This window comes from Somniosus microcephalus, chromosome 4 (assembly GCF_052327205.1).
Source record: "Somniosus microcephalus isolate GS21.2 chromosome 4, FLI_Smic_1.0, whole genome shotgun sequence".
In the NCBI taxonomy this organism is placed as follows: Eukaryota; Metazoa; Chordata; class Chondrichthyes; order Squaliformes; family Somniosidae; genus Somniosus; species Somniosus microcephalus.
Genome location: NC_140990.1, coordinates 316,170,976 through 316,197,537, shown reverse-complemented (window position 1 = coordinate 316,197,537; position 26,562 = coordinate 316,170,976). Strand labels below are relative to the sequence as shown.

The 26,562-nt window shown below is 47.8% G+C and overlaps 1 protein-coding gene across 5 annotated transcripts in view; it reads left to right on the top strand.

Moving 5' to 3' along the window:
• The first annotated feature begins 7,762 nt into the window (after positions 1-7,762).
• dnajb2 (DnaJ heat shock protein family (Hsp40) member B2) overlaps positions 7,763-26,562 on the top strand; it is a 76,327-nt gene continuing 57,527 nt past the window's right edge. Inside the window, exons 1-2 of one of the 5 annotated variants that reach the window (XM_085986778.1) lie at positions 7,763-7,869; positions 21,858-21,944. In XM_085986778.1, the coding sequence (XP_085842904.1) occupies positions 7,811-7,869; positions 21,858-21,944 (146 nt within the window). In that variant the 5' untranslated portion in view covers positions 7,763-7,810. The other 4 variants (XM_085986781.1, XM_085986779.1, XM_085986777.1 and 1 more) reach the window with 4 other exon arrangements.

The window sequence follows — 26,562 nt, the reverse complement described above, 5'->3', positions numbered from 1 at the left end:
AACATCTCATCTGAAAGACGGCACCTCCGACGCTGCAGTGCCCCCCTCCCTCCCCCTCAGTACTGCACTGGGAGTATCAGCCCTTTTGTGCTCAAGTCTGTGGAGTGGGACTGGAACCCACGGCATTCTGATTCACGACTGAGTCACTCAGTCACGGCTGATTCATTTTATGAAGCTCCTTTAATGGCACTGAGCTGTGTGAGCTATCCTTGGAACCTAGTGGGGGTGGGGCGGGGTGGCAGGGAGAGGGAGAATTACCAAGACAGTTAACCCCATTGATTCGATAATGTCTGCATTCATAAGTGACAGATTACAAACCTGCTTAAACAGATGGAGTGCCTGGATAGATCAGTGGATAAACTCAGTGCCATAAGACACCAGGAATGCTCCAGCGTACAAACTATTTACAGCACAGATACAGGCCGTTCTGGTCCATGCTAGTGTTTATGTTCCACACGAGCCTCCTCCCACCCCTCTTCATCTCACCCCATCAGCCTATCCTTCTATTCCTTTCTCCCTCATGCGCTTATCCAGCTTCCCCGTGAATGCATCTCTGCTATTCGCCTCAACCACTCCCTGTGGTAGCGAGTTCCACATTCTCACCGCTCTCTGGGTAAAGAAGTTTCTCCTGAATTCCCTATTGGATTTATTAGTGACTGCCTTATAACTATGGCCCCTTGTCTGGTCTCCCCCACAACTGGCAACAGCTTCTCTACGTCTATCAACCCTTTCATAATCTTGACGATCTCTATCAGGTCAACCCTCGGTCTCCCCTTTTCTAGAGAAAAGTGCCCAATTCTTGGCTTCTGCTGAGTTAACATAAGAACAAAAGAAATAGCAGCAGGAGTCGACCATTTGGCCCCTCGAGCCTGCTCCGCCATTCAATAAGATCATGGCTGATCATCGACCTCAACTCCACTTTCCTGCACTATCTCCATATCCCTTGATTCCCTGAATATTCAAAAATCTATCGATCTCTGTCTTGAATATACTCAACGACTGAGCCTCCACAGCCCTCTGGGGTAGAGAAATCCAAAGATTCACAACCCTCTGAGTGAAGAAATTTCTCCTCATCTCAGTCCTAAATGGCCGACCCCTTATTCTGAGACTGTGACCCCTGGTTCTAGACTCCCCAGCCAGGGGAAACATCCTCTCAGCATCTACCCTGTCGAGCCCTGTAAGAATTTTGTATGTTTCAATGAGATCACCTCTCATTCTTCCAAACTCGAGGGAATATAGGCCTAGTCTACTCAATCTCTGCTCATAGGACAATCCCCCCATCCCAGGAACCAGTCTGGTGAACCTTCGTTGCACTCCCTCTATGGCAAGGATATCCTTCCTTAGGTAAGGAGACCAAAACTGTACACAATACTCCAGGTGTGGTCTCACCAGGGCCCTATATAATTGCAGTAAGACGTCTTTACTCTTATACTCAAATCCTCTTGTAATAAAGGCCAACATACCATTTGCTTTCCTAATTGCTTGCTGTACCTGCATGTTAACCTTCAGTGATTCATGTACAAGGACAACCTGTTAGCTGATTCCAGGTACTTGTACAGTTTGGGACTTTTTTGGACAACCTGTAGGGGTGGCACCGAGTTGCACTAGTCTCGTACAAGGGCATGACTAAGATAATAAATAGACAATAACACAGCAACAGCACACAAATAACAATTACAGGAAACTCTTTTTTATCCAGCACCGACGGGACCGGCGTGGTGCCGGTTTATCAAAAAGTCCGGATTACAGAGAGGTATAGTAAAAGGTACGAGAGCTCCGTACACAGCAACAAATCCAGGCTTCCCTGTTGCATGGCAACAGGTGCAGGAACCCCGGTTACACGGCCACAGATCCAGGAACGGCCACTAATATGAAGTAAAACTTACCTGAACCTACTCCTGAATTTTGCCGGTTAACAGAGATTTCCGGTTATTTAGGTGCCGGTAAATCGAGAGTTTCCTGTACATTATAATATAAACAAAAAAGTGTCAGCCAGTGGCTCAGTGGGTAGCACCCTCGCCTCCGAGTCAGAAGGTTGTGGGTTCAAGTCCCACTCCAGAGACTTGAGCACAAAAATCTAGGCTGACACTCCCAGGGCAGTGCTGAGGGAGTGCTGCACTGTCGGAGGTGCCGTCTTTAGATGAGACGTTAAACCGAGGCCCTGTCTGCTCTCTCAGGTGGACGTAAAAGATCCTACGGCCACTATTTCAAAGAAGACGCAGGGGAGTCCTCCCCGGTGTCCTGGCCAATATTTATCTCTCAATCAACATAGTAAAAAGCAAATTATCAGGACATTATCTCATTGCTGTTTGTGGGAGCTTGCTGGGCACAAATTGTCTGCCGTGTTTCCTACATTACAACAGTGACTACACTTCAAAAAGTACTTCATTGGCTGTACAAGTACTTCATTTGGGACGTCCTGAGATTGTGAAAGGCGCTATATAAATGCAAGCCTTACTTTTTTTCTGTTTTGGAAATACTCAGCAGGTCAGGCAGCATCTGTGGAGAGAGAGCAATGGAGTTATTGTTTCAGGTATGTGACCCTTCGTCAGAACTGGAAAAAGTTAGAGATGTAACAGGTTTTAAGCAGATGCAGCGGCAGGAAAAGGGGGGAGGGTGCGGTGGGGGTGTGTGTGTGGGGGTCAGGGAAAGAACAAAAGGGAAGGTCTGTGATACAGCGGAAGGCAGGAGTGATTAAATGACAAAAGGGATGATGGTAAAGAGACAAAAGATGGGTGCAGTGGAACCGTAAATGGCAACAGCAGAATCATTACCAGCACCTGCTGTCTGACAAAGTGGGAGCAGTGGTTATGATCTGAAATTGTTGAACTCTGTGTTGAGTTCGGAAGGCTGTAAAGTGCCTAATCGAGATTTGAGGTGCTGTTCCTCGAGCTTCCGTTGAGTTTCATTAAATTCTTCTTCTTAGGCAGTCCCTCGGAACCGAGGATGACTTGCTTCCACATTAAAAATGAGTTCTCAGGTGACTGATGAGTCCAATGCGGGACCTACAGTCTCTGTCACAGGTGGGGGGGCAGACGGTGGTTGAAGGGGCGGGTGGGTGGGGTGCTTGGGTTGATGTGCACTGCCTGCGCTTGGCTTCTGCTTGCTCCCGGCGAAGAGACTCGAGGTGTTCGGCGCCTTCCCGGATGCTTCTCCTCCACTTTGTGCGGTCTGGAGTCAGGGATTCCCAGGTGTTGGTGGGGATGTTACACTTTTTCAAGGAGGCTTCGAGGGTGTCCTTGCAGTGTTTCCTCTGCCCACCTGGGGCTCTCTTGCCGTGCCAGAGCTCCGAGTAGAGCGCTTGTTTTGGGAGTCTCGTATCAGGCATGCGGATGATGTGACCTGTCCATCGGAGCTGATCGAGCGTGGTCAAAGCTTCGATGCTGGGGATGTTGGCCTGAGCAAGAACACTGACGTTGGTGTGCCTATCCTGCCAATGGATTTGCAGGATCTTGTGGAGGCAGCGTTGGTGGTACCTCTCCAGTGCTTTGAGGTGCCTGCTGTACATGGTCCATGTCTCTGAGGCATACAGCAGGGCGGGTGTTATAAATCTCATCATTCATCAAGAAACTACTCATGAAATAATGCTGGCCGGCCAACTGGTGGCGCCGTCCAAGGAGTATAAATACTCGGGCGTCGGCCCCAGCTTTTCAGGGACATTTTGTAAGACAAGGAACTAGTGAAGTACAACTAGACCTCCATGTTCTGAAACAAGTTGATTAAAGCCTTGCTTTATACTCAAACCAAGTGCATAGTGAGTTTTATTACGTCAGCGGGTATCGCTGCTGCTCTGTAGACCATGAGCTTAGTGCCAGGTTTGAGGTCCTGGTCTTCAAACACTCTCTTCCTCAGGTGACCGAAGGCTGCACTGGCACACTGAAGGCGGTGTTGGACTTCGTTGTCGACGTCCACCCTTGTTGACAGTAGGCTCCCAAGGTATGGAAAGTGGTCCACGTTGTCCAAGGCCTTGTTGTGGATTTTGATAATCGGGGGGCAGTATTGTGTGGCGGGGGCAGGCTGGTAGAGGACCCTTGTCTTACGGATGTTTAGTGTAAGGCCCATGCTCTCGTACGCTTCGGTGATGGTGTTGACAATGGTTTGGAGTTTGACCTCCGAGTGAGCGCAGACGCAAGCGTCGTCTGCATACTGTAATTCGACGACAGAGGATGGGACGACCTTGGATCTGGACTGGAGGCGACGGAGGTTGAACAGTTTCCTGTTTGTTCTGTAAATTAGCTCCACTCCAGTGGGGAGCTTACTGAGGGTTAAATTATAATGTTGTTGTGAATATCAATGAGACACTCGATCCACTGTGGTGCCCACCGGCTGCGGAAGGCCTCAAGCGTACCTGTGGGCGTCACGTGGACCACTCGGTCATGGACAAGACCGCGGAAGTTGGTGGGCAGCCAGGGTGACCACCCCCCACCTCCCCATGGATCCTGCCCATCTTGGATCTATAAATTTGCTGTTTTGGCGAAGCCCTAGATCTCCGACAGGACGCCCACCACCAGTCAGAAGATTTTGGGTTCAAGGGAGGAGGTAATACTAAATTTACATCGAATCTTGGTTAGACCACACTTGGGAGTACTGTACGCAGTTCCGGTCTCCATACGACAAGAAGAATATTGAAGCACTGGCGGATGTAAATCTTTTCTGCACTTGTAAAATCTGCAACGCACTACCTGAAAGGCTGGTGGAATCAGATTCCAGAGGAACTTTCAAAAGGCAAGTGGACATGTACTTGAAGAGGACTAATTTGCAGGGTTATGGGGAACGAGCAGCGGGTGTTGGAGTAAATTGGACAGCGCTTTCAAAGAGCCGGCACAGGCACGACGGGCCGAATGGCCTCCGTCTGTGCTGTAAGGTGTTAGTAGAATTGAGGGGATGCAACTGCCATGAAAGATTGAGCGGGTTGGGGCTTTTTCCCTGGAAAAGGGAAGACAAAGATGATGAAGGGGTTCGATAGGCTGGACAGGGAGAAACTGTTTCCACTTGTGGGGAAGTCCAGATGTTCTGGAGGTAGAACTGGGCGGTCTTAGTAATGCGGCGGATTTGTAGTCGGAAGCTCAATTCAGGGTAAAATATGACACCAAGGTTGCGAAAAGTCTGGTTCAGCCTCAGACAGATGTTAAGGAGAGAGATGGAGTCAGTGGCTAGGGAACGGAGTTTTTGGCTGGGACCAAAAACAATGGCTTCGGTCTTCCCAATATTGGAGGAAATTCTGCTCATCCCGAACTGAATGTCAGACAAGCAGTCTGACAATTTAGAGACTGTGGAGGGTTTGAGAGAAGTGGTGGTGAGGTAGAGCTGGGTGTCGTCAGCGTACATGTGGAAACTGACGCTGTGTTTTCGGATGATGTCGTTGAGGGGCAGCATGTAGATGAGAAATAAGAGGGGGCCAAGGATAGATCCTTGTGGGACACCAGAGGTAAGGATGCGGGAGCGGGAAGAGAAGCCGTTGCAGGTAATTCTCTGGCTACAATGAGATAGGTAAGAATGGAACCAAGCAAGTGCGGTCCCACCCAGCTGGATGATGGTGGAGAGAAATATAGAAACATAGAAGATAGGAGCAGGAGTAGGCCATTCGGCCCCTCGAGCCTGCTCCGCCATTCAATGAGATCATGGCTGATCATCCAAACTCAGTACCCTGTCCCTGCCTTCTCCCCATATCCCTTGATACCTTTAGCCTTAAGAAATATATCTAACTCCTTCTTGAATATATTTAATGAATTGGCCTCAACTGCCTTCTGTGGTAGAGAATTCCACAGGTTCACCACTCTCTGGGTGAAGAAATTCCTCCTCATCTCTGTCCTAAATGGCTTACCCCTTATCCTTAGACTGTGACCCCTGGTTCTGGACTCCCCGGCCATCGGGAACATCCTTCCTGCATCTAGTCTGTCTAGTCCTGTTAGAATTTTATAAGTTTCAATGAGATCCCCTCTCATTCTTCTAAACTCCAGCGAGTACAAGCCCAATTGACCCAATCTCTCCTCATACGTCATTCCTGCCATCCCAGGTATCAGTCTGGTAAATCTTCGCTGCACTCCCTCCATGGCAAGAACATCCTTCCTCAGATAAGGCGAACAAAACTGCACACAATACTCAAGATGTGGTCTCACCAAGGCCCTGTACAACTGCAGCAAGACATCCTTGTTCCCGTACTCGAACCCTCTCACTACGAAGGCCAACATACCATTTGCCTTCTTAACCGCCTGCTGCACCTGCATGCTTACCTTCAGCGACTGGTGCACAAGGACACCCAGGTCTCGTTGCACTTCCCCTTCTCCCAATCTATTGCCATTCAGATAATAATCTGCCTTCCTGTTTTTGCCACCAAAGTGGATAACTTCGCATTTATCCACATTATGCTGCATCTGCCATGCATCTGCCCAATCACCCAACCTGTCCAAATCATACTGGACTTTCTTTGCATCCTCCTCACAGCACACACGCCCACCCAGCTTTGTGTCATCTGCAAACTTGGAGATATTACATCTAATTCCCTCGTCTAGATCATTTATATATATAGTGAATAGCTGGGGTCCTAGGACCGATCCCTGCGGTACCCCACTAGTCACTGCCTGCCACTCGGAAAAAGACCCGTTTATTCCAACTCTTTGCTTCCTGTCTGCCAACCAGTTCTCTATCCAAGTCAGTACCTTGCCCCCAATCCCATGTGCCTTAACTTTACATGCTAATCTCTTATGCGGGACCTTATCGAAAGCCTTCTGAAAGTCCAAATACACCACACCCACTGGTTCTCCCTTATCTATTCTACCAGTTATATCCTCAAAAAATTCCAGTAGATTAGTCAAGCACGATTTACCTTTTGTAAATCCATGTTGACTTTGTCCGATCCTGTCACTGTTTTCCAAGTGCTCTGCTATTACATCTTTTATAATGGACTCCAGCATTTTCCCCACTACCGATGTCAGGCTTACCGGTCTATAATTCCCCGTTTTCTCTCTACCACGTTTTTTGAATAGTGGGGTAACATTAGCTACCCTCCAATCCATGGGAACTGTTCCAGAGTCTATCGAATTTTGGAAGATGACCAGCAATGCATCTACTATTTCTAGGGCCACTTCCTTAAGTACCCTAGGATGTAGATTATCAGGCCCTGGGGATTTATTGGTCTTAAATCCCGTCAATTTCCCTAACACCATTTCCCTACAAATACTGATTTCTTTCAGTTCCTCCCTCTCATTAGACCCTATGTTCCCCGACATCTCTGGGAGGTTATTTGTGTCCTCCTTTGTGAGGCGTCGGAGGAGGATGGAGTGGTCAACCGTATCAAAGGCTGCTGACAGGTGGAGAAGGACGAGGAGGGACAGTTTACCTTCGTCACAGTCACAAAGGATGTAATTCGTGACTTTGATAAGAGCTGTTTTCGGTACTGTGGCAAGGGGGCGGAAACCTGATTGGAGAGTGCAGTGGAGTTGCCCTGGCCAATACTTTTCATCCCAAGCCCAACACCACCATTATTTGGCCTTTTATCTCAGTGCTGTTGGTGGGAGCTTGCTGTGCACACATTGGCTGCTGCACCAGCCACTCCCTGCGCGTTGCAGCAATGATCACAAAGTGGGTGTGAAGCGCTTTTGGGGACATCCTGAGCTGCTGACAAGGCAAGGTTTTCCTTCAGTTCCTTTCTTTCCGTGACAACCCTTGTAGATGATTGATTAGTGGATGCATCGCTTTGCGGTGTCTGCGGCCTCTCTTTGACCTTTTAAAAAAAAAAATATATAACACCAAAAATATGCCTGCGTTGAGTGACACCAGTTGGGTGGCTGACCGCGCCTGCGTCCTGGGGATGGGGAGGTTTTGCTGGACGTTTCTTCAGCTTATTGTCCACGTCGCGGTGAGATCAGAGTGAGTGCAGGCCGGCAGAGAGAGAGAGAAAGAGGAAAAGGAGGGAGGGAGAGGAAGAGCAAGAGCGAGATCTCATTGACAGGTAGGAGCATTGGAACAAAAAGCCAGCCGACAATGAGCAGTACCAGCCGCTCCCCCAGGCTCTGCTGGACACTATTCTCTCGGGTTCGGCATCGCGTGTAATGTCTCTTTTTTTTAAACATTTGAAATAGTTTTCTGAGCTAAAGTCATTCTGTATTGCTGTGTGTGTGTGTGTTGTGTATGGGGAGGCAGACGAACTAATTTGCTTGAATTTATTTTCTAAAGAAAATCCCCAAAGCCATTTATTTGCTACTTTTATCCTATTTTGTGTCTGTGTCAAGTTTCTGAAACATTAGTAACAATCTAATTGTTCTCCTGGATACTTTGTAATTGTTGGTGGCCAGTTGTTACATTGTGTCCAGACTTTGCTCTGCGGCAACCCTTTGCTCCGCCCCCTCGGCGCGCTCATTGGGCGCCGGGCTCGTTCCGAGCTGCCATCCCATTGGCCCCCCGAGCTGTCAGTCATCCTCCACCATCTCCCCACATTGTGCGTCGGGCGGGTTTGGGAGGCCCTTCGGCCCGTCCTGCCTGTGCCGGCTCTTTCCAAGAGCGGTCCCATTCAATTCAATTCAAATCGCTTTATTGGCATGATAAGGTACATCTTATGTTGCCAAAGCATCGAAAAACATTTATGGTTGAACACATAAACGCAGATCTATTCATACATTGTATAAACAGATATATCCCTGAGTGTATAAATATACATTCGTATAATTTGTATATACTCTTTTCTTAGTTTTACTGGTTGTCACTCTGTTTATGGCAAGCTGTAACATAGTGTGCTGCTAAGGTTACACAGTTTCTTTGTTCCCCTAGTAGGTATGGGAGTTTTTGGTTGTCATTCAAATTTCTGAATTCAGGGCATATTTGTGTGAATTTTTGGTAGAAATTCTCCCTGATGCCCTAATATTTTCCACAAGCTGTGAGGAAGTGCATCGCTGTCTCCACTACTCCCTGACTGCAGTGAGAGCATATCCTGCCCTCTCTTGGCAGCCGGGTCTGTCTGTGTCTGCCTTTTTCGATGGCCAGGCTATGTTCACTAAGTCTGTACCTTGTCAAGGTTTTTCTCAGTTTGCTATCCTTTACCATGGTCAGGTATTCAGCCATGTTGTATTGTCTGTTTAGGGCCAAGTAGCAATTGAGTTTGTTTTGAGTTTTTGTTGTTTCTGCCCAATATGACAGGTATTTTTCCTTTTGCTTAGTGACAATTGTGTTGGGTCGAATTCTCTGTGCTACGATGTCACTGTCCTGGGGCTGGTTATTGTTAGTAGTGTTAGTGGTTGCTTCACTGAGTCCCAGGACTAGTTGACTGAGGGTATTCTTCTTTATGGTCCTCTCTTGGCATTTCAGGGCTTTGTAATGATAGCAGTGGGGGTTGCTCATTTTTAGGTGTTTCCAAAATTTGGTGGCTCTTTTTTGGATAGTAATTATTAATGGATATTGGCCTAGTTCTGCCCTGCATGCATTGTTTATGGTTTTCCTTTGAGTCCGGAGGATACTTTTACAGAATTCACCCACCCCACTCTGTGCCTTTACCCCATCGACCTGCAGTTTTTTTCTTCCCCCCCCCCCCCCCCCCCCCTCAAGTATTTATCCAATTCTCCTTTTTGAAAGTTATTATTGAATCTGAAAGAGAGAAAGAACTTGCAATTCTACAGCGCCTTGCACAAGCTCAGGACCTCCCCAAAGCGCTTTACAGCCAATGAAGTACTTTTTGGAGTGTGGTCACCGTTGTACTGTAAAGCCTCCTTGAAAAAGTGTAACATCCCCACCGACACCTGGGAATCCCTGGCCCAAGACCCCACAAAGTGGAGGAGAAGCATCCGGGAAGGCGCCGAACACCTCGAGTCTCTTCGCCGGAAGCCAAGCGCAGGCAGCGCAAGGAGCGCACGTCAACCCAAGCACCCCACCCACCCGTCCCTTCAACCACCATCTGCCCCACCTGTGACAGAGACTGCAGGTCCCGCATTGGACTCGACAGTCACCTGAGAACTCATTTTTAATGTGGAAGCAAGTCACCCTCGGTTCCGAGGGACTGCCTAAGCTAAGCTACATAAGAAATAAGGAGAAGGAGTCGGCCATTTGGCATTTCGAGCCGGCTCTGCCATTCAATAAGATCATGGCTGATCTCCGGCCCCATCTCCACTTTCCTGCACATGTAGGAAACGCGGCAGCCAATTTGCACACAGCAAGCACCCACAAACAGCAACGTGATAATTCCAGCACCCTTTCAGGCAGTGCATTCCAGGTCTCAACAACTTGCTGCGTTTATAAAAAAAAAAATAAAAAAAAATTCTCGCCTACAAGAATCCGCAGCACTGCCCATCTTAGTAAGGGCATCATCCTGTTTGTAAACACAAAGACAGGGCTTTCATTGCCAGAAGTTGGATTAGGGATTCTTTTTGGGGGGAAAAAAACAATATTTGAAGAGAACAATCACAGGATCACCTTTTAAAAAGAGATGGCAGCCAGTTGCTCAGTGGGTAGCACCCTCGCCTCTGAATGTTGTAGGTTCAAGTCCCACTCCAGAGACTTGAGCACAAAATCCAGGCTGACACTCCCAGTGTAGCACTGAGGGAGCGCTGCACTGTCAGAGGTGCCGTCTTTCGGATGAGATGTTAAACCGAGGCCCCGTCTGCTCTCTCAAGTGAACGTAAAAGATCCCAGGGCCACTATTGGAAGAAGAGCAGGGAGTTCTCCCCGGTGTCCTGGGGTCAATATTTATCCCTCAACCAACATCACTAAAACAGATTATCTGGTCATTGTCACATTGCTGTTTGTGGGAGCTTGCTGTGCACTAATTGGCTGCCGCGTTTCCTACATTACAACAGTGACGACACTTCAAAAAGTACTTCATTGGCTGTAAAGCACTTTGGGACATCCTAAGGTCGTGAAAGGCGCTGTGTAAATGCAAGTTCTTTTTTTCTAAAAGTGAAATAAGGTGGCTACTGTGTTGATTTTAACTGTAATTTATGAAAACAGCTTGCATTTATTTTTGAAAGCAGATTGGGGGGGTGGTGGGGGGTGCGGGTAGCAAGGTGAAGTAGTTTTAGGAGAGTGTTCCACTGCCTTTGATGGTGGAGCAGAGGGAATAGAGAGTAAACAGTAATCCAGCATCAGCAGGAGGGTGTGGCCTGGTTCATACAGCTAGAAAAGATCACTCGGATAACTCCGTGAAGCCTTGCGGGGACCTAAAGAAAGACTTGCATTTATGTAGCGCCTTTCACAACCTCAGCAAATGAAGTATATTTTTGAAGTGTAGTCACTGTTATAAACGTGGCAGCCAATTTGTGCACAGCAAGCTCCCACAAACAGCAATGTGATAATGACCAGATAATCTGTTTTTGTGATGTTGATTGAGGGATAAATATTGGCCCCAGGATACCAGGGAGAACTCCCCCTGCTCTTCTTTAAAATAGTGGCTGTGGGATCTTTTACACCCACCTGAGCGAGCAGACGGGGCCTGCAGATTTTAATGTCTCATCCGAAAGACGGCACCCCCGACAATGCAGTGCTCCTGCAATACTGCGCAGGAGTGTCAGCCTAGATATTTGTGCTCAAGTTTCTGGAGTGGGGACTCAAACCCACAACTTTCTGACTCGGGGGCGAGGGTGCTGCCCACTGAGCCATGGCTGACACGTGAGCCTGGGGATCTGGAGGTCGAGTCAGTGGGCGACCAGTGACGTTTGGCAAGGATGCGTGTGCAGGACTATTGTGCTGGAGGTAGGAGGCCGATGAAAGTGTTGAAGTCAATTTTTGAGGCAATAAAGGCCTCCAGCAGTTTTGGGGGGGTTTTAAGCAGGTGGAATAAAGCGGCCTAGGCAACAGACTGGATGCCTTGGCCGCAATGATATGGAGTCTTGCTGCGATGATACGGAGGTCTTTCTGCAATTATGCAGGGCTTTGGTGAGACCACGCCTGGAGTACTGTGCACAGTTCTGGTCTCCTTATCTGAGGAAGGATATACTTGCCTTGGAGGTGGTGCAACGAAGGTTCACTAGATTGATTCCTGGGATGAGAGGGCTGTCCTATGAGGAGAGATTGAGTAGAATGGGCCCATATTATCTGGCATTTAGAAGAATGTGAGGTGCCCTCATTGAAAGGTATAATATTCTCAGAGGGCTTGACAAGGTAGATGCTGAGAGTCTGGTTCTCCTGGCTGGAGAGTCTAGAACAAGGGGGCATAGTCTCCGGGTAGGTAGCTATTCATAGTGGCAGAAGGTGGGTAGTGGTGTTCCAAAAGGATCAGTGTTGGGACCACTGTTACTCACAATTTATATTAATGATTTAGACTTTGGAATCAAAAACACAATTTCTAAATTTGCAGATGACACCAAATTGGGGGGCGGGGTGGAGATAGTCAATACTGAGGAGGACTGCAACAAGTTACAGGAGGACATTAATAAACTTACAGTATGGGCATATAATTGGCAAATGAAGTTCAACACAGATAAATGTGAGATTACATTTGGTAGGAAGAATAGGGAGGTCACTTATTACTTGGAGGGTGCGAGTCTAGGTGGGGTAGAGGAACAGAAGGATCTCTGAGTACAAATCCACAAATCACTAAACGTTGTGACACAGGTTAGCAAGACCATAAAAAAGCAAACCAAGCACTAGGGTTTATTTCTAGAGGTACAGAATTGAAAAGTAGGGAAGTTATGCTAAACCTGTATCGAACCTTGGTTAGACCACACTTAGAGTACTGCATACAGTTCTGGTCGCCATATTATAGAATGTATAATTTAGAAACTGTGTTTTTGAGTCTAAATTGTTAATATAAATTGTGAATAACAGTGGTCCCCACCATCACAAAAGCCAGTCTTCAGCCAATTTGATTCACTCCACGTGCTATCAAGAAACGGCTGAGCGCACTGGATACAGCAAAGGCTGTGGGCCCCGACAACATCCCAGCTATTGTGCTGAAGACTTGTGCTCCAGAACTAGCCGCGCCTCTAACCAAGCTGTTCCAGAACAGCTACAACACTGGCATCTATCCGATAATGTGGAAAACTGCCCAGGTATGTCCTGTCCACAAAAAGCAGGACAAATCCAACCCGGCCAATTACCGCCCCATCAGTCTACTCTCAATCATCAGCAAAGTGATGGAGGGTGTCATCGACAGTGCTATCAAGCAGCACTTACTCACCAATAACCTGCTCACTGATGCCCAGTTTGGGTTCCGCCAGGACCACTCGGCTCCCCACCTCATTACAGCCTTGGTCCAAACATGGACAAAGGAGCTGAATTCCATGGGAGAAGTGAGAGTGACTGCCCTTGACATCAAGGTAGCGTTTGACTGAGTGTGGCATCAAGGAGACCTAGTAAAACTGAAGTCCATGGGAATCGGGGGTAAAACGCTCCACTGGCTGGAGTCATACCTAGCACAAAGGAAGGTGGTTGAAGGTCAATCATCACAGCCCCAGGACATCGCTGCAGGAGTTCCACAGGGCAGTGTCCTAGGCCCAACCATCTTCAGCTGCTTTATCAATGACCTTCCCTCCAACATAAGGTCACAAACGGGGATGTTCGCTGATGACTGCAGTGTTCAGCGCCATTCACAACTCCTCAGATAATGAAGCAGTCTATGTCCGCATGCAACAAGACCTGGACAACGTTCAGGCTTGGGCTGATAAGTGGCAGGTAACATTCGATAAGGTCCCGCATAAGAGATTAGCATGCAAAATTAAGGCACATGGGATTGGGGGCAAGGTATTGACTTGGATAAAGAACTGGTTGGCGGACAGAAAGCAAAGAGTTGGAATAAACGGGTCGTTTTCCGAGTGGCAGGCAGTGACTAGTGGGGTATCGCAAGGATCGGTCCTAGGACCCCAGCTGTTCACAATATATATATTAATGATCTGGACGAGGGAATTGGATGTAATCTCTCCAAATTAGCAGACGACACAAAGCTGGGTGGGAGGGTATGTTGTGAGGAGGATGTCGTGAAACTCCAGTACGATTTGGACAGGTTGGGTGATTGGGCAGAAACATGGCAAATGCACTATAATGTGGATAAATGTGAGGTTATCCACTTTGGTGTCAAAAACAGGAAGGCAGATTATTTTTTTGAATGGCAATAGATTGGGAGAAGGGGAAGTGCAAAGAGACCTGGGTGTTCTTGTGCACCAGTCGCTGAAGGTAAGCATGCAGGTGCAGCAGGCGGTAAGAAGGCAAATGGTATGTTGGCCTTCGTAGCGAGAGGGTTCGAGTACAGGAACAAGGATGTCTTGCTGCAGTTGTACAAGGCCTTGGTGAGACCGCACCTTGAGTATTGTGTGCAGTTTTGGTCGCCTTATCTGAGGAAGGACGTTCTTGCCATGGAAGGAGTGCAGCGAAGATTCACCAGGCTGATACCTGGGATGGCAGGAATGACGTATGAGGAGAGATTGTGTCAATTGGGCTTATACTCACTGGAGTTTAGAAGATTGAGAGGGGATCTCATCGAAACCTATAAAATTCTGTCAGGCCTGGACAGACTAGATGCAGGCAGGATGTTTCTGATGGCCGGGGAGTCCAGAACCAGGGGTCATAGTCTAAGGATAAGGGGTAAGCCATTTAGGACTGAAATGAGGAGGAATTTCTTCACCCAGAGAGTGGTGAACCTGTGGAATTCTCTGCCACAGAGGGCGGTGGAGGCCAGTTCATTGAATATATTCAAGAAGGAGTTGAATATATTTCTTAAGGCTAAAGGGATATGGGGAGAAGGCAGGGACAGGGTACTGAATTTGGATGATCAGCCATGATATTGAATGGCGGAGCAGGCTCGAGGGGCCGAATGGCCTACTCTTGCTCCTATCTTCTATGTTTCTATTCGCGCCACAGAAGTGCCAGGCAATGACTATCTCCAACAAGCGAGAGTCTAACCACCTCCCCTTGACATTCAACGGCATTACCATTGCCAAAACCCCACCGTCGATATCCTGAAGGTCACCATTGACCAGAAACTTAACTGGACCAGCCACATAAATACTGTGGCAACAAGAGCAGGTCAGAGGCTGGGTATTCTGCGGCGAGTGTCTCTCCTCCTGGCTCCCCAAAGCCTTTCCACCATCTACAAGGCACAAGTCAGGAGTGTGATGGAATACTCTCCACTTGCCTGGATGAGTGCAGCTCTAACACTCAAGAAGCTCGACACCATCCAGGACAAAGCAGCCCGCTTGATTGGCACCCCATCTACCACCTTAAACATTCACTCCCTCCACCACCGGCATACCGTGGCTGCAGTGTGTACCATCTACAAGATGCACTTCAGCAACTCGCCAAGGCTTCTTTGGCAGCACCTCCCAAACCGCGACCTCTTCCAGCTAGAAGGACAAGGGCAGCAGGCGCATGGGAACACCACCACCTCCAAGTTCCCCTCCAAGTCACACACCATCCTGACTTAGAAATATAGGGCCGATCCTTCATCGTCGCTGGGTCAAAATCCTGTAACTCCCTCCCTAACAGCACTGTGGGAGTACCTTCACCACACGGACTGCAGTGGTTCAAGAAGGCGGCTCACCGCCACCTTCTCAAGGGCAATTAGGGATGAGCAATAAATGCTGGCCTTGCCAGCGACACCCACATCCCATAAACGAATAATAAAAAAGAAGGATATAGAGGCACTGGAGAGGATGCAGAGAAGATTAACAAGGATGATACCAGAAATACGAGGGTATACATATCAGGAAAGGATGAACAGTACGGGTCTCTCTTATCTTGAAAGTGTGGTGAGAATGTGGAACTCACTACCACAGGGAGTGGTTGAAGCGAATAGTATAGCTGCATTTAAGGGGAGGCTAGACAAGCATATGAGGGAGAAGGGAATAGAGGGTTATGCTGATAGATTTAGATGAGGAAAGACAGGAGGAGGGTCAAGTGGAGCATAAACACCGGCATAGACTGGATGGGCCGAATGGCCTGTTTCTGTGCCATATATCCTATGATAAGGGGTCGGCTATTTAGGACTGAGATGAGAAATTTCTTCACTCAGAGGGTGGTGAATCTTTGGAATTCTCTACCCCAGAGGGCTGTGGAGGCTCAGTCGTTGAGTACATTCAAGGCTGAGAGAGACAGATGTTTGGACTCTAGGGGAGTCAAGGGATATGGGCATCGGGTGGGAAAGTGGAGTTGAGTTCGAAGATCAGCCATGATCTTATTGAATGGCGGAGCAGGCTCGAGGGGCCCTATGGCCTAATATTGCTCCTAATTCTTATGTTCCTCTGTGAGGTAAGAAGCTCGGCTTGGGTGAACAAGATGCTGAGGTCGCATATTTACGCTTTAATATGAGTAGAAAGAAAGAACTTTTTCTTTTATTCGTTCATGGGATCTGGGCGTCGCTGGCGAGGCCAGCATTTATTGCCCATCCCTAGTTGCCCTTGAGAAGGTGGTGGTGAGCCGCCACCTTGAACCGCTGCAGTCCGTGTGGTGAAGGTGCTCCCACAGCGCTGTGAGGGAGGGAGTTCCAGGATTTTGACCCAGCAACGATGAAGGAACGGCCGATATATTTCTAAGTCAGGATGGTGTGTGACTTGGAGGGGAACTTGGAGGTGGTGGTGTTCCCATGCACCTGCTGCCCTTGCAGGTATATAGAGCGTTTAATGACCTCCGAACATCCCAAAGCGCTTTACAGCCATTGAAGTGGAGTCACTGTTGTGATGTAGGAAACGCGGCAGCCAATTTGTGCACAGCAAGCTCCCACAAACAGCACTGAGACAATGACCAGATAATCTGTTTTTTTTTAGTGATGTTGGTTGAGGGATAAATATTGACCCAGGACTCCCCCGCTCCTCCTCGAAATAGTGCGGCGGGATCTTTTACGTCCTCCCGAGAGGTGCAGACGGGGCCCCCGGTTTAACGTCTCATCTGGAAGACGGCCCCTCCGACAGTGCAGCGCTCCCTCAGTACTGGGAGCGTCAGCCTGGATTGTGTGCTCTAGTCTCTGGAGTGGGACTCGAACCCACGACCTTCTGACATCAGAGGTGAGAGTGTTACCCACGGCTGACACCACATGGTGTCGATGGATGGTTTATGTTTTGGCGAGATTGAGCAGAAGGAAATTTTAGCTCATCTTAAAAGACTTGTGGGGGGGGGGGGGAAATTCCGTATCGCCCCGTTTGGGGCGCCATTATTGGCCGTGCGCAAAGTTTAGCGCCTGGCGCTAATTATCGCCTCCGACAGCAAACTTGGCTTTTATCGCCCCTGGAGGTGATTGGAGCGCTAAATCAGGCGCTTCACACCTGTCTTAAGGCGCAAAGGCCGAGGAGCGAGGCGCTACCTCAGAGCGCTGGCGAAGCAAGGAAGGGCAAATCAAAATAAACCTGCAAAGTGCTGCTCAGTACCCAAAACTCCTTCACACAGCGTTGAATCTCTCCAGAAGTCTCTCTCTCTCAAGTCACCGACAAAAAAAGGCAGGAAGCAGTCGCCTTTAAATAGCGCTCCCCCAGTCCCTTTCTGACAGCATAACGCTCCCCTCAACCTGTTGTTGCTAGCGGCAGGCGGTAAGGCAGGGGGCGCCACTCAATATCCGGTGCGGGGCGCTAACGGGGTGTTGCGCACTCGACTGACGTCACAATCTGCCGGCGCAGGAGATCGTGGCGGTAGTGTTTAGCGCTGCCGCAAAATGTCTAGTTAATTTTGCGAGCGGCGCAAACATTGCCGCGCCCGGGCGCTAGTTGCTTTGCGCCCCATTAGCGCCCTCTTGAGGTGCTAACGGGAGGCGCAAACCAACTGAATTTTTCCCCCTTGGTGTCTGAGAGGCAGTTGGAAAGTACAGCAACAGCTTCAGCTTGGCAAGCGTTTGTAATGGTGGAAAGGTCGAGTTACATGTGGACGGTGATTAAATGTTTGCAGACACTGATGATGAATCAGCTGCTTCATTGTCTTCCCAGAGGAAACTGACTGTTTTCTTTATAACAAATAACAACTCTTTACTGATGATGCTATGAATCATACATAGCAGAACGAACAAATACGCAGAAAGCAGCCCTTATATGGAGAATGCTTGAAATGCTGCCTGATTTTTTTAAATTAAAAACACTTCTGTAACTGGAGCTGAGGTTGGTATGTGGGGCACCTTGGCTCAAAAACTGCAAATTTAATCACTGAGTGGGAACATCGGAATGTGCAGCACTGGAATACACTACAACAAGTTGAACTTACGTAGTGTCTTTAACGTTGTAAAACGTCTCGAGGCGCTTCGCAGTGGCGTTATCAGACACACAAACATTTCTCTCACCGAGCCACATCAAAGAGCTATTAGGACAGGTGACCAAAAACTTGGTCGAAGAGGTAGGCGTTACCCTCCGTAAACCTGAACTCGTCCAGAACTCTGCAGCCCCGTGTCCTAACTCGCGCCAAGTGCCGTTCACCCATCACCCATCACCCACTGCGCTCGCTGACCGACATTGGCTCCCGGTCCGGCAACGCCTCGATTTTAAAATTTCTCACCCTTGTGCTCAAAGCCCTCCATGGCTCTCTCGCCCCCTTCCCTATCTCTGTGACCTCCTCCAGCCCCACAACCCTCCGAGATCTCGGCGCTCCTCCAATTCTGGCCTTTTGCGCATCCCCCGATTTCCTTCGCTCCACCATTGGCGGCCGTGCCTTCAGCTGCCCAGGCCCGAAGCTCTGGAATTCCCTCCCTAAACCTCTCCGCCTCTCTCTCCTCCTTCAAGACGCACCTTAAAACCGACCACTTCGTTGTTACAGTGGTTGTTGTTTTACGGAGCATCCTAAAGGAGTAGAGCGAGGTGGCGAGGTTAGGAGCAGACCACTACATCCATCAAGCTGCTCCCAGATTTTAAGCTTTCCTTTTTTTTTCTTCTGGGAAGTTTTTTCTACTTGAAGGCTGGGTTCCTTTCCCCACCTTTCCCTCCCTCCCCCGTCCTTCCCCTCTCTACTCCCACCTTTATCCCCATCTTTTCTGCAGGCCCCCCGCGGGGTACAGTTGCACAAGAGCCGCCCCGATGTGTGCCTTGGCTAAGTGATCATTCTTCATGTGTGCAGCTTGATGGTGAGCATTGGCAAGATATTCAAGGTCGGCAGTTTTGTCTGATTAACGCTCCTGTGAAGCGCTTTGGGACGTTTCACTATGTTAAAGGCGCTGTATAAATGCCAATTGTTATTTCTGTGAAGGGGGTGGGGATCTGTATTTCGGTTCTGGTCTCGTTTGAATCGGGCGTCTCGGTTGACTTTTTTTTGTCGCGCCACAGCTCGTCAGAAGGCCGAGTGGCGGAGGAGCCGTGTTTCTGGCGAAGCTGTGGTACATTGTTCAGGACTGATTGGCAGCGTTGCGGCTGCTTGGCCTGTGAGGCATATTAATAAGTGACTTGTGGTGCGGCCATAAATAGATCCTCACCACGGACTTGACGCTCAATGACTGAAAATAGAGGCCAGGGATTCTACTCATCTGAGATCAGCTGCATGTGTCTGCTGATGTGATACACATGTATATATTATTCATTATTTAAATGGTGTATATATTTATTATATATTAATTATTTAAATTATAGACATATATTTAAATGAAATATAGTTATTACTAAATAGCAATTATTTAAATTAGATATATTTGTTTAATTTAAATTGTAGACTATTATATATTTAAATTAAATATATTACATATGGCAATTATTTAAATTAGATATATTTAATTATTTAAATTATAGGCTTATTATTTAAATTATATTCATTACTAAATAGCAGTTATTTAAATTAGATATATTAAATTTTAGACATATTTAACTTATTTAAATTGCTATTATGTAATTATATTTTAGATATATTTAATTTAAATTATACATTATATATTTAAATTAAATATATTTATTACATAATAGCAATTATTTAAATTAGATATATTTATGAAATAATTATTCAAATTATATATATATGTATGAATTATTTAAATTAGATATATTCATCTATCAATAAATAAAAGCTAAATATAATATATCATTTATATTTATTTTTTAAATTATATCTATATTTATACATAATTTATGAATGTTGGATTAATACGTGTATCCCCCCCCCCCCCCCCCCCCCGCCAACTCCCCAAAACACACCACTGCCAACAACCTGCTCCATCCAGGGTTATCCCGCAGGTGATTTGCTGGGTGGCTCCTCGGTTCATGGCACGATTATCTTTTGGGTCGACGCATTTTGCCCAAATCAAAAACTGGGTCCACTTGTGCAAGAAAGGCTGTGAGGTTCAAGCCCCACTCCAGAGACTCGAGCACAAAAACCTAGGCTGACACTCCCAGTGCAGTACTGAGGGAGTGCTGCACTGTCGGAGGTGCCGTCTTTCGGATGAAACGGTAAACCGTGATCCCGTCTGCTCTCTCAGGTGAACGCAAAAGATCTATTTCAAAGAAGAGCCGGGGGGTTCTCCCCGGTGTCCTGGTCAATATTTATCCCTCAACCAACATCACTAAAAACAGATCACCTGTATGGAACAGACCACACTTGGAGTTACTGTGCACAGTTCTGATCTCCATATTATAAAACGGATATAGAGGCACTGGAGAAGGTGCAACAGAGATTTGCTGGAATGATACCAGAACTGAGAGGTTATAACTATCAGGAAAACATTGAACAGGCTGGGGCCCTTTTCTCCAGAAAAGAGAAGGCTGAGGGGTGACCCGATCGAGGTCTTTAAGATATGAAAGAGTTCGATAGGGTAGACGTAGAGAAGATGTTTCCACTTGTGGGGGAGACCAGAACCAGGGGCCATCAATATAAGGTAGTCACTAATAAATCCAATAGGGAATTCAGGAGAAACTTCTTTACCCAGAGAGTGGTTAGAATGTGGAACTCGCTACCACAGGGAGTGGTTGAGGCGAATAGTATAGATGCATTTAAGGGGAAGCTGGATAAACACATGAGGGAGAAGGGAATAGAGGATCTGGTGAGATGAAGAGGGGTAGGAGGAGACTTGTGTGGGGCATAAACGCCGGCACGGTAAATACTTTATAATTCTATGTACTGTGTAATCTGGTTATTATCACATTGCTGTTTGTGGGAGCTTGCTGTGCGCAAATTGGCTGCCGCGTTCCCTACATTACAACAGTGACTACACTTCAAAAAAGTACTTCATTTGGCTGCAAAGCGCTTTGGGACGCCCTGAGGCCGTGAAAGGCATGATATAAGTTCATTCTGGTGAGGAAAAGTCTGAGCATATTCCAGACCTTTTAAGATGTGTTTTGTCCCCAACCTGAGGTTCCTTCTGTGGGCTGAATAATGTGCACCATTCCCTAAGAGAAGGAGGGAGGAGCAGAAGAACCCATTCCCTGGTCTCTGCCCTCTGCTGGTCTGGAGGAGACACGAGCGCATCGCCTTGTGTGACTCGGCCTAGGATTCAACGTTCCTTCCCATCAGCGCAACAGGGACTGACAGTCACAGGCTAGTTTTCTAAATATGGTGGAGCGCTATGGAACTTGACATGGCCATGTCTTGTTTTCCGGTAGAAACACAACAACAACAACAACAACTTGCATTTACATAGCGCCTTTAACGTAGTAAAATTTCACAGGAGAGTTATTAAACTAAATTTGACACCGAGCCACATACAGAGATATTGGGGCAGGTGACCAAAAGCTTGGTTAAAGAGGTCGGTTTTAAGGAGTGTCTTAAAGGAGAAGAGAGAGGTAGAGAGACGGAGAGGTTTAGGGAGGGAATTCCAGAGCTGAGGGCCCAGGCAGCTGAAGGCACGGCCACCAATGGTTGAGCGATTAAAATCGGGGATGCTCAAGAGGCCAGAATTGGTGGAGTGCAGAGATTTCGGTTGGGGGGTGGTTGTAGGGCTGGAGGAGATTACAAAGATAGGGAGGGGTGAGATCATGGAGGGATTTGCAAACCAGGATGAGAATTTTATTGTTGTGAGAAGATATTAATTTCTGACTCGCCTCTTAACTTTTGTCTCACAGCCAGAACACAGCTGTGGAGGAAATGGCGGACTATTACAATATCTTGGGAGTCCCTCACAATTCCTCTCAGGAAGACATTAAGAAAGCGTAAGTATGTGCCTTGTCCCCTAGATGTGCGCGGATCACCTCTGCTGGACCACAGATATTTCTGAAGTGTGTGCGGGTAGTGTGTCTACTTGCAATGTGGCCTGGTACGTAGGAACTGCTAGAAGAAACAAGTTCATCTAGTTCACTTCTACCATCCTGGTAGTCGCACGATAACAACGATAATGGGAGTTGTTGACTAATTACAGCAATCAATCTCTATCAGTTAGTCTACAACAGACCCAGAGATGAGGCGAGGAAAACCCCCAGTGGTGGCGAGCTTTTTTTTTTATTCACGGGATGTGGGTGTCGCTGACAAGGCCATCACTAATTGTGGCGGAGCAGGCTCGAGGGGCTGAATGCCCTACTCCTGCTCCTATTTCTTATGTTCTTATGCACTTGAGAAGGTGGTGGTGAGCCATCTTCTTGAACCGCTGCAGTCCGTGTGGTGAAGGTACTCCCACAGTGCTGTTAGGGAGGGAGTTCCAGGATTTTGACCCAGTGACGATGACGGAACGGCCGATATATTTCCAAGTCAGGATGGTGTGTGACTTGGAGGTGGTGGTGTTCCCATGCACCTGCTGCCCTTGTCCTTCTAGGTGGAAGAGGCCACGGGTTTGGGAGGTGATGCCGAAGAAGCCTTGGCGAGTTGCTGCAGTGCATCTTGTAGATGGCATTTAATGCACAATCACTCCTCAAATACCTCATCCCTGACACTTTTATTTTTATAGTTCATTGTGAAGAAGAAGAACCAGTTTGTGAGTGGGTGTTTCCACTCACTGAGAACAGCCTTTGATGTGCTAATGTTAGCACCAGCTTGACAGGACCTCTGGGCAACGTTCCCTCTTTTTTTTATTTTAATGTCTTTGGGATGAGACATTAAACCGAGGCCCTGCCTGCCCACTCAGGTGGACAGAAATGGTTCCATGGCAATATTTCAAAGAGCAGGGGGAGTTCTCCCCGGTGTCCTGGCCAATATTAATCCCTCAACCAACATCACTAAAAATCAGATTATCTGATCATTTATCTCTTGCTGTTCGTGGGACGCTTCAAAAGTACAAAACCCAGGCAGAGAGGACCTGCGGGAAGGAGGGAGGAGGACAGTAGCAGATTGTGTGTGTGTGTGTCTGTGCTAGGCCGTTGTAGCAGAGCCTGGTCTCCAATCGTCTTGGATCCCCTTGCCATTGGACCAAGACCTCGCTCTGTCAAGCCCGTGTGGTAGCTGGTGTGCAACGGCCACCCCAGGTTAAAAGAATTCACGCACAGGCATCTTCCACCCTTTAAAATGAAGTTCGGGACCTGGAACGTCAGAACCCTCATGGACAACCCCACCCACCCGCCCCTTCAACCACCGTCTGCCCCACCTGTGACAGAGACTGTAGGTCCCGCAGTGGACTCATCAGTCACCTGAGAACTCATTTTTAGTGTGGAAGCAAGTCATCCTTGGTTCCGAGGGACTGCCTAAGAAGAAGAAGAATAACTCCTCCAGGCAAGTGGAGAGTGTTCCATCATACTCCTTATTTGTGCCTTGTAGATGGTGGAAAGGCTTTGGGGAGTCAGGCGGTGAGACACTTGCCGCAGAATACCCAGCCTCTGACCTGCATTTGTAGCCACAGTATTTATGTGGCTGGACCAGTTAAGTTTGGGAACCATAGGTCCAAAGTCACCTCTTTCCTCCTGAGCATGCTACACTGACCACACGTCATGTCTCAAAATGCTCCTGTACTGTAATCCCAGAATGTTATTTTCTGAAAGAAATCTATGAATTTGCATTTGAATGAATTGATACTCACTGCTTCCACCATTGCCCTCGGGAGCCTGTTCCATAGATTGACCACTCGCTCACTGAAATGTTATTTTCTGGGAGATGGGGCTACCTGCAGTCCTGCTTCCCCTTCCCCTCAGGCAGATGGCAGGTATACTGCTCCCTGTGCCTCTGGGAATCCATTGTCCACCTGCCTGCCGGCAGGAACCTTGCTGGAGCGGCAATCGGCACTCGCGTAGTTGACCCTTAGATGAGAATGCCTTTAGGAGTGAATCATAGAATGGTTACAGCACAGAAGGAGGCCATTCGGCCCTTTGAGCCCGTGCCAGCTCTCTGCAGGAGCACCTAATCTAGTCTCACTCCCCCCGCCCTTTCCCCGTAGCTCTGCAAATTTTTTTCCTTCAGGTACTCATTGAGTTCCCTTTTGATAGAATGAGTGTATAAACTTAAAATAGTTAAGCGCGATTACCCTAGCAGAAAAACAAATTAAATGTCTATCTAAGTCAGATATCCAGGCCAAAGTGTGAATATTGTAGGCTGCCTGCGAATTTCCTCTGAGGGCAGTGCTCAATGATGTGCTCCAGGATCTGATTAGGAGCTCTATAGTCGCACTGTTGGAGGTGCCGTCTTTCGGATGAGACGTTAAACCGAGGCCCCGTCTGCCCCCTCGGGTGGATGTAAAAGATCCCACGGCACTATTTCGAAGAAGAGCAGGGGGAGTTCTCCCCGGTGTCCTGAGGCCAATATTTATCCCTCAATCAACATCACTTAAAAAACAGATTATCTGGTCATTTATCACACTGTTGTTTGTGGGAGCTTGCTGTGCGCAAATTGGCTGCCACGTTTCCCACATTACAGACTGGTCTTGAAGTTAAAATCCCATGGGATCCAGGGCAAAGTGTCAAGTTGGATTCAAAACTGGCTCGGAGACTGTGACTGGAAGGCTGTTTCCAGTGGGGTTCCGCAGGGCTCAGTACTAGGTCCCTTGCTTTTTATGATCTACATCAATGATCTAGACTTGAATATAGGGGGTATGATTAAGAAGTTTGCAGTTGATACTAAAATCGGCTGTATGTTTGATACTGAAGAAGGAAGCTGTAGACTGCAGGAAGATATCAATAAATTGGTCAGGTGGGCAGAACAGTGGCAAATGGAATTCAATCCAGAGAATTGTGAGGTAATGCATTTGGGGAGGGCTAACAAGGAAAGAGAATACACATTAAATGGTAGGACACTGAGTAGTGTAGAGGAACAAAGGGACTTTGGAGTGCATGTCCACAGATCCCTGAAGGTAGCAGGCCAAGTAGATAAGGTGGTTAAGAAGGCATACGGAATGCTTGCCTTTATTAGCCGTGGCATAGAATACAAGAGCAGGGGGGTTATGCTTCAACTGTATAAAACACTAGTTAGGCCTCGGCTAGAGTACTGCGTGCAATTCTGGTCACCACATTACAGGAAAGATGTGATTGCACTAGAGAGGGTACAGAGGAGATTTACAAGGATGTTACTGGGAGTAGAGACACTTAGCTATGAGGAAAGACTGGATAGGCTGGGTCTGTTGTCCTTGGAACAGAGGAGGCTGAGGGGAGACCTTATTGAGGTGTATAAAATTATGAGGGGCCTAGATAAAGTGGATAGAAAGGACCTAATTCCCTTAGCAGAGAGGTCAAAAACCAGGGGGCACAGATTTAAAGTGATTGGTGGAAGGTTTAGAGGGGATTTGAGGGGAAATTTCTTCACCCAGAGGGTTGTGGGGGTCTGGAACTCACTGCCTGAAAGGGTGGTAGAGGCAGGAACCCTAACCACATTTAAAAAGTACTTGGATGTGCACTTGGGATGCTGTAACCTGCAGGGCTACGGACCAAGAGCTGGGAAGTGGGATTAGGCTGGATAGCTCTTTGTTGGCCGGCGCGGACATGATGGGCCGAAATGGCCTCCTTCCGTGCTGTAACTTTCTATGATTACAACAGGGACTACACTTCAAAAAAAGTGCTTCATTGGCAGTAAAGAGCTTTGGGACGTCCTGAGGCCGTGAAAGGCGCCGTAGAAATGCAAGTCTTTCTTTTTCATGATGGGGATGCTTTAATCTTCCCACCGGTTCATTCCAGCGGGCTGACCTGGTGTAACTCAGACGGTTTACAGCATCTAAAACATATCTTTGCAGAACCAGCAGCCTGAGCAAGATAATGCATCCGTGTTGGAATTTACTGCGTTCCTGTAGACAGTAGACCCTTAAACGGGATTTGCATGCATGCTACAACTGATGTATTGACATGAGATACAAGGTAGAGGACAGAAAATCTACCAACTTTTTAAATATTTCCATAATAAAGTATAAACCCGACACTAGACATGGCATCAAGGAGCCCTAGTAAAACTGAACTCGGGAGGGGGTGGGGCAGGGGGAACTCTTCACTGGCTGGAGTCATACCTAGCACAAAGGACGATGGTTGTGGTGGTTGAAGGTCAATCATCACAGCCCCAGGACATCGCTGTAGGAGTTCCTCAGGGCAGTGTCCTAGGCCCAAACATCATCTGCTGCTTCATCAATGACCTTCCCTCCAACATAAGGTCAGAAATGGGGATGTTTGCTGATGACTGCACAGTGTTCAGCGCCATTCACAACTCCTCAGATAATGAAGCAGTTCATGCCCGCATGCATCAAGACCTGGATGACGTTCAGGCTTGGGCTGATAAGTGGCAAGTAACATTCTCACCACAAGTGCCAGGCAATGACTATCTCCAACAAGCGAGAGTCTAACCACACCCCTTAACCATGCCCCTTGACATTCAATGGCATTACCATCGCCAAATACCCCACCATCAACATCCTGGGGGGTCACCATTGACCAGAAA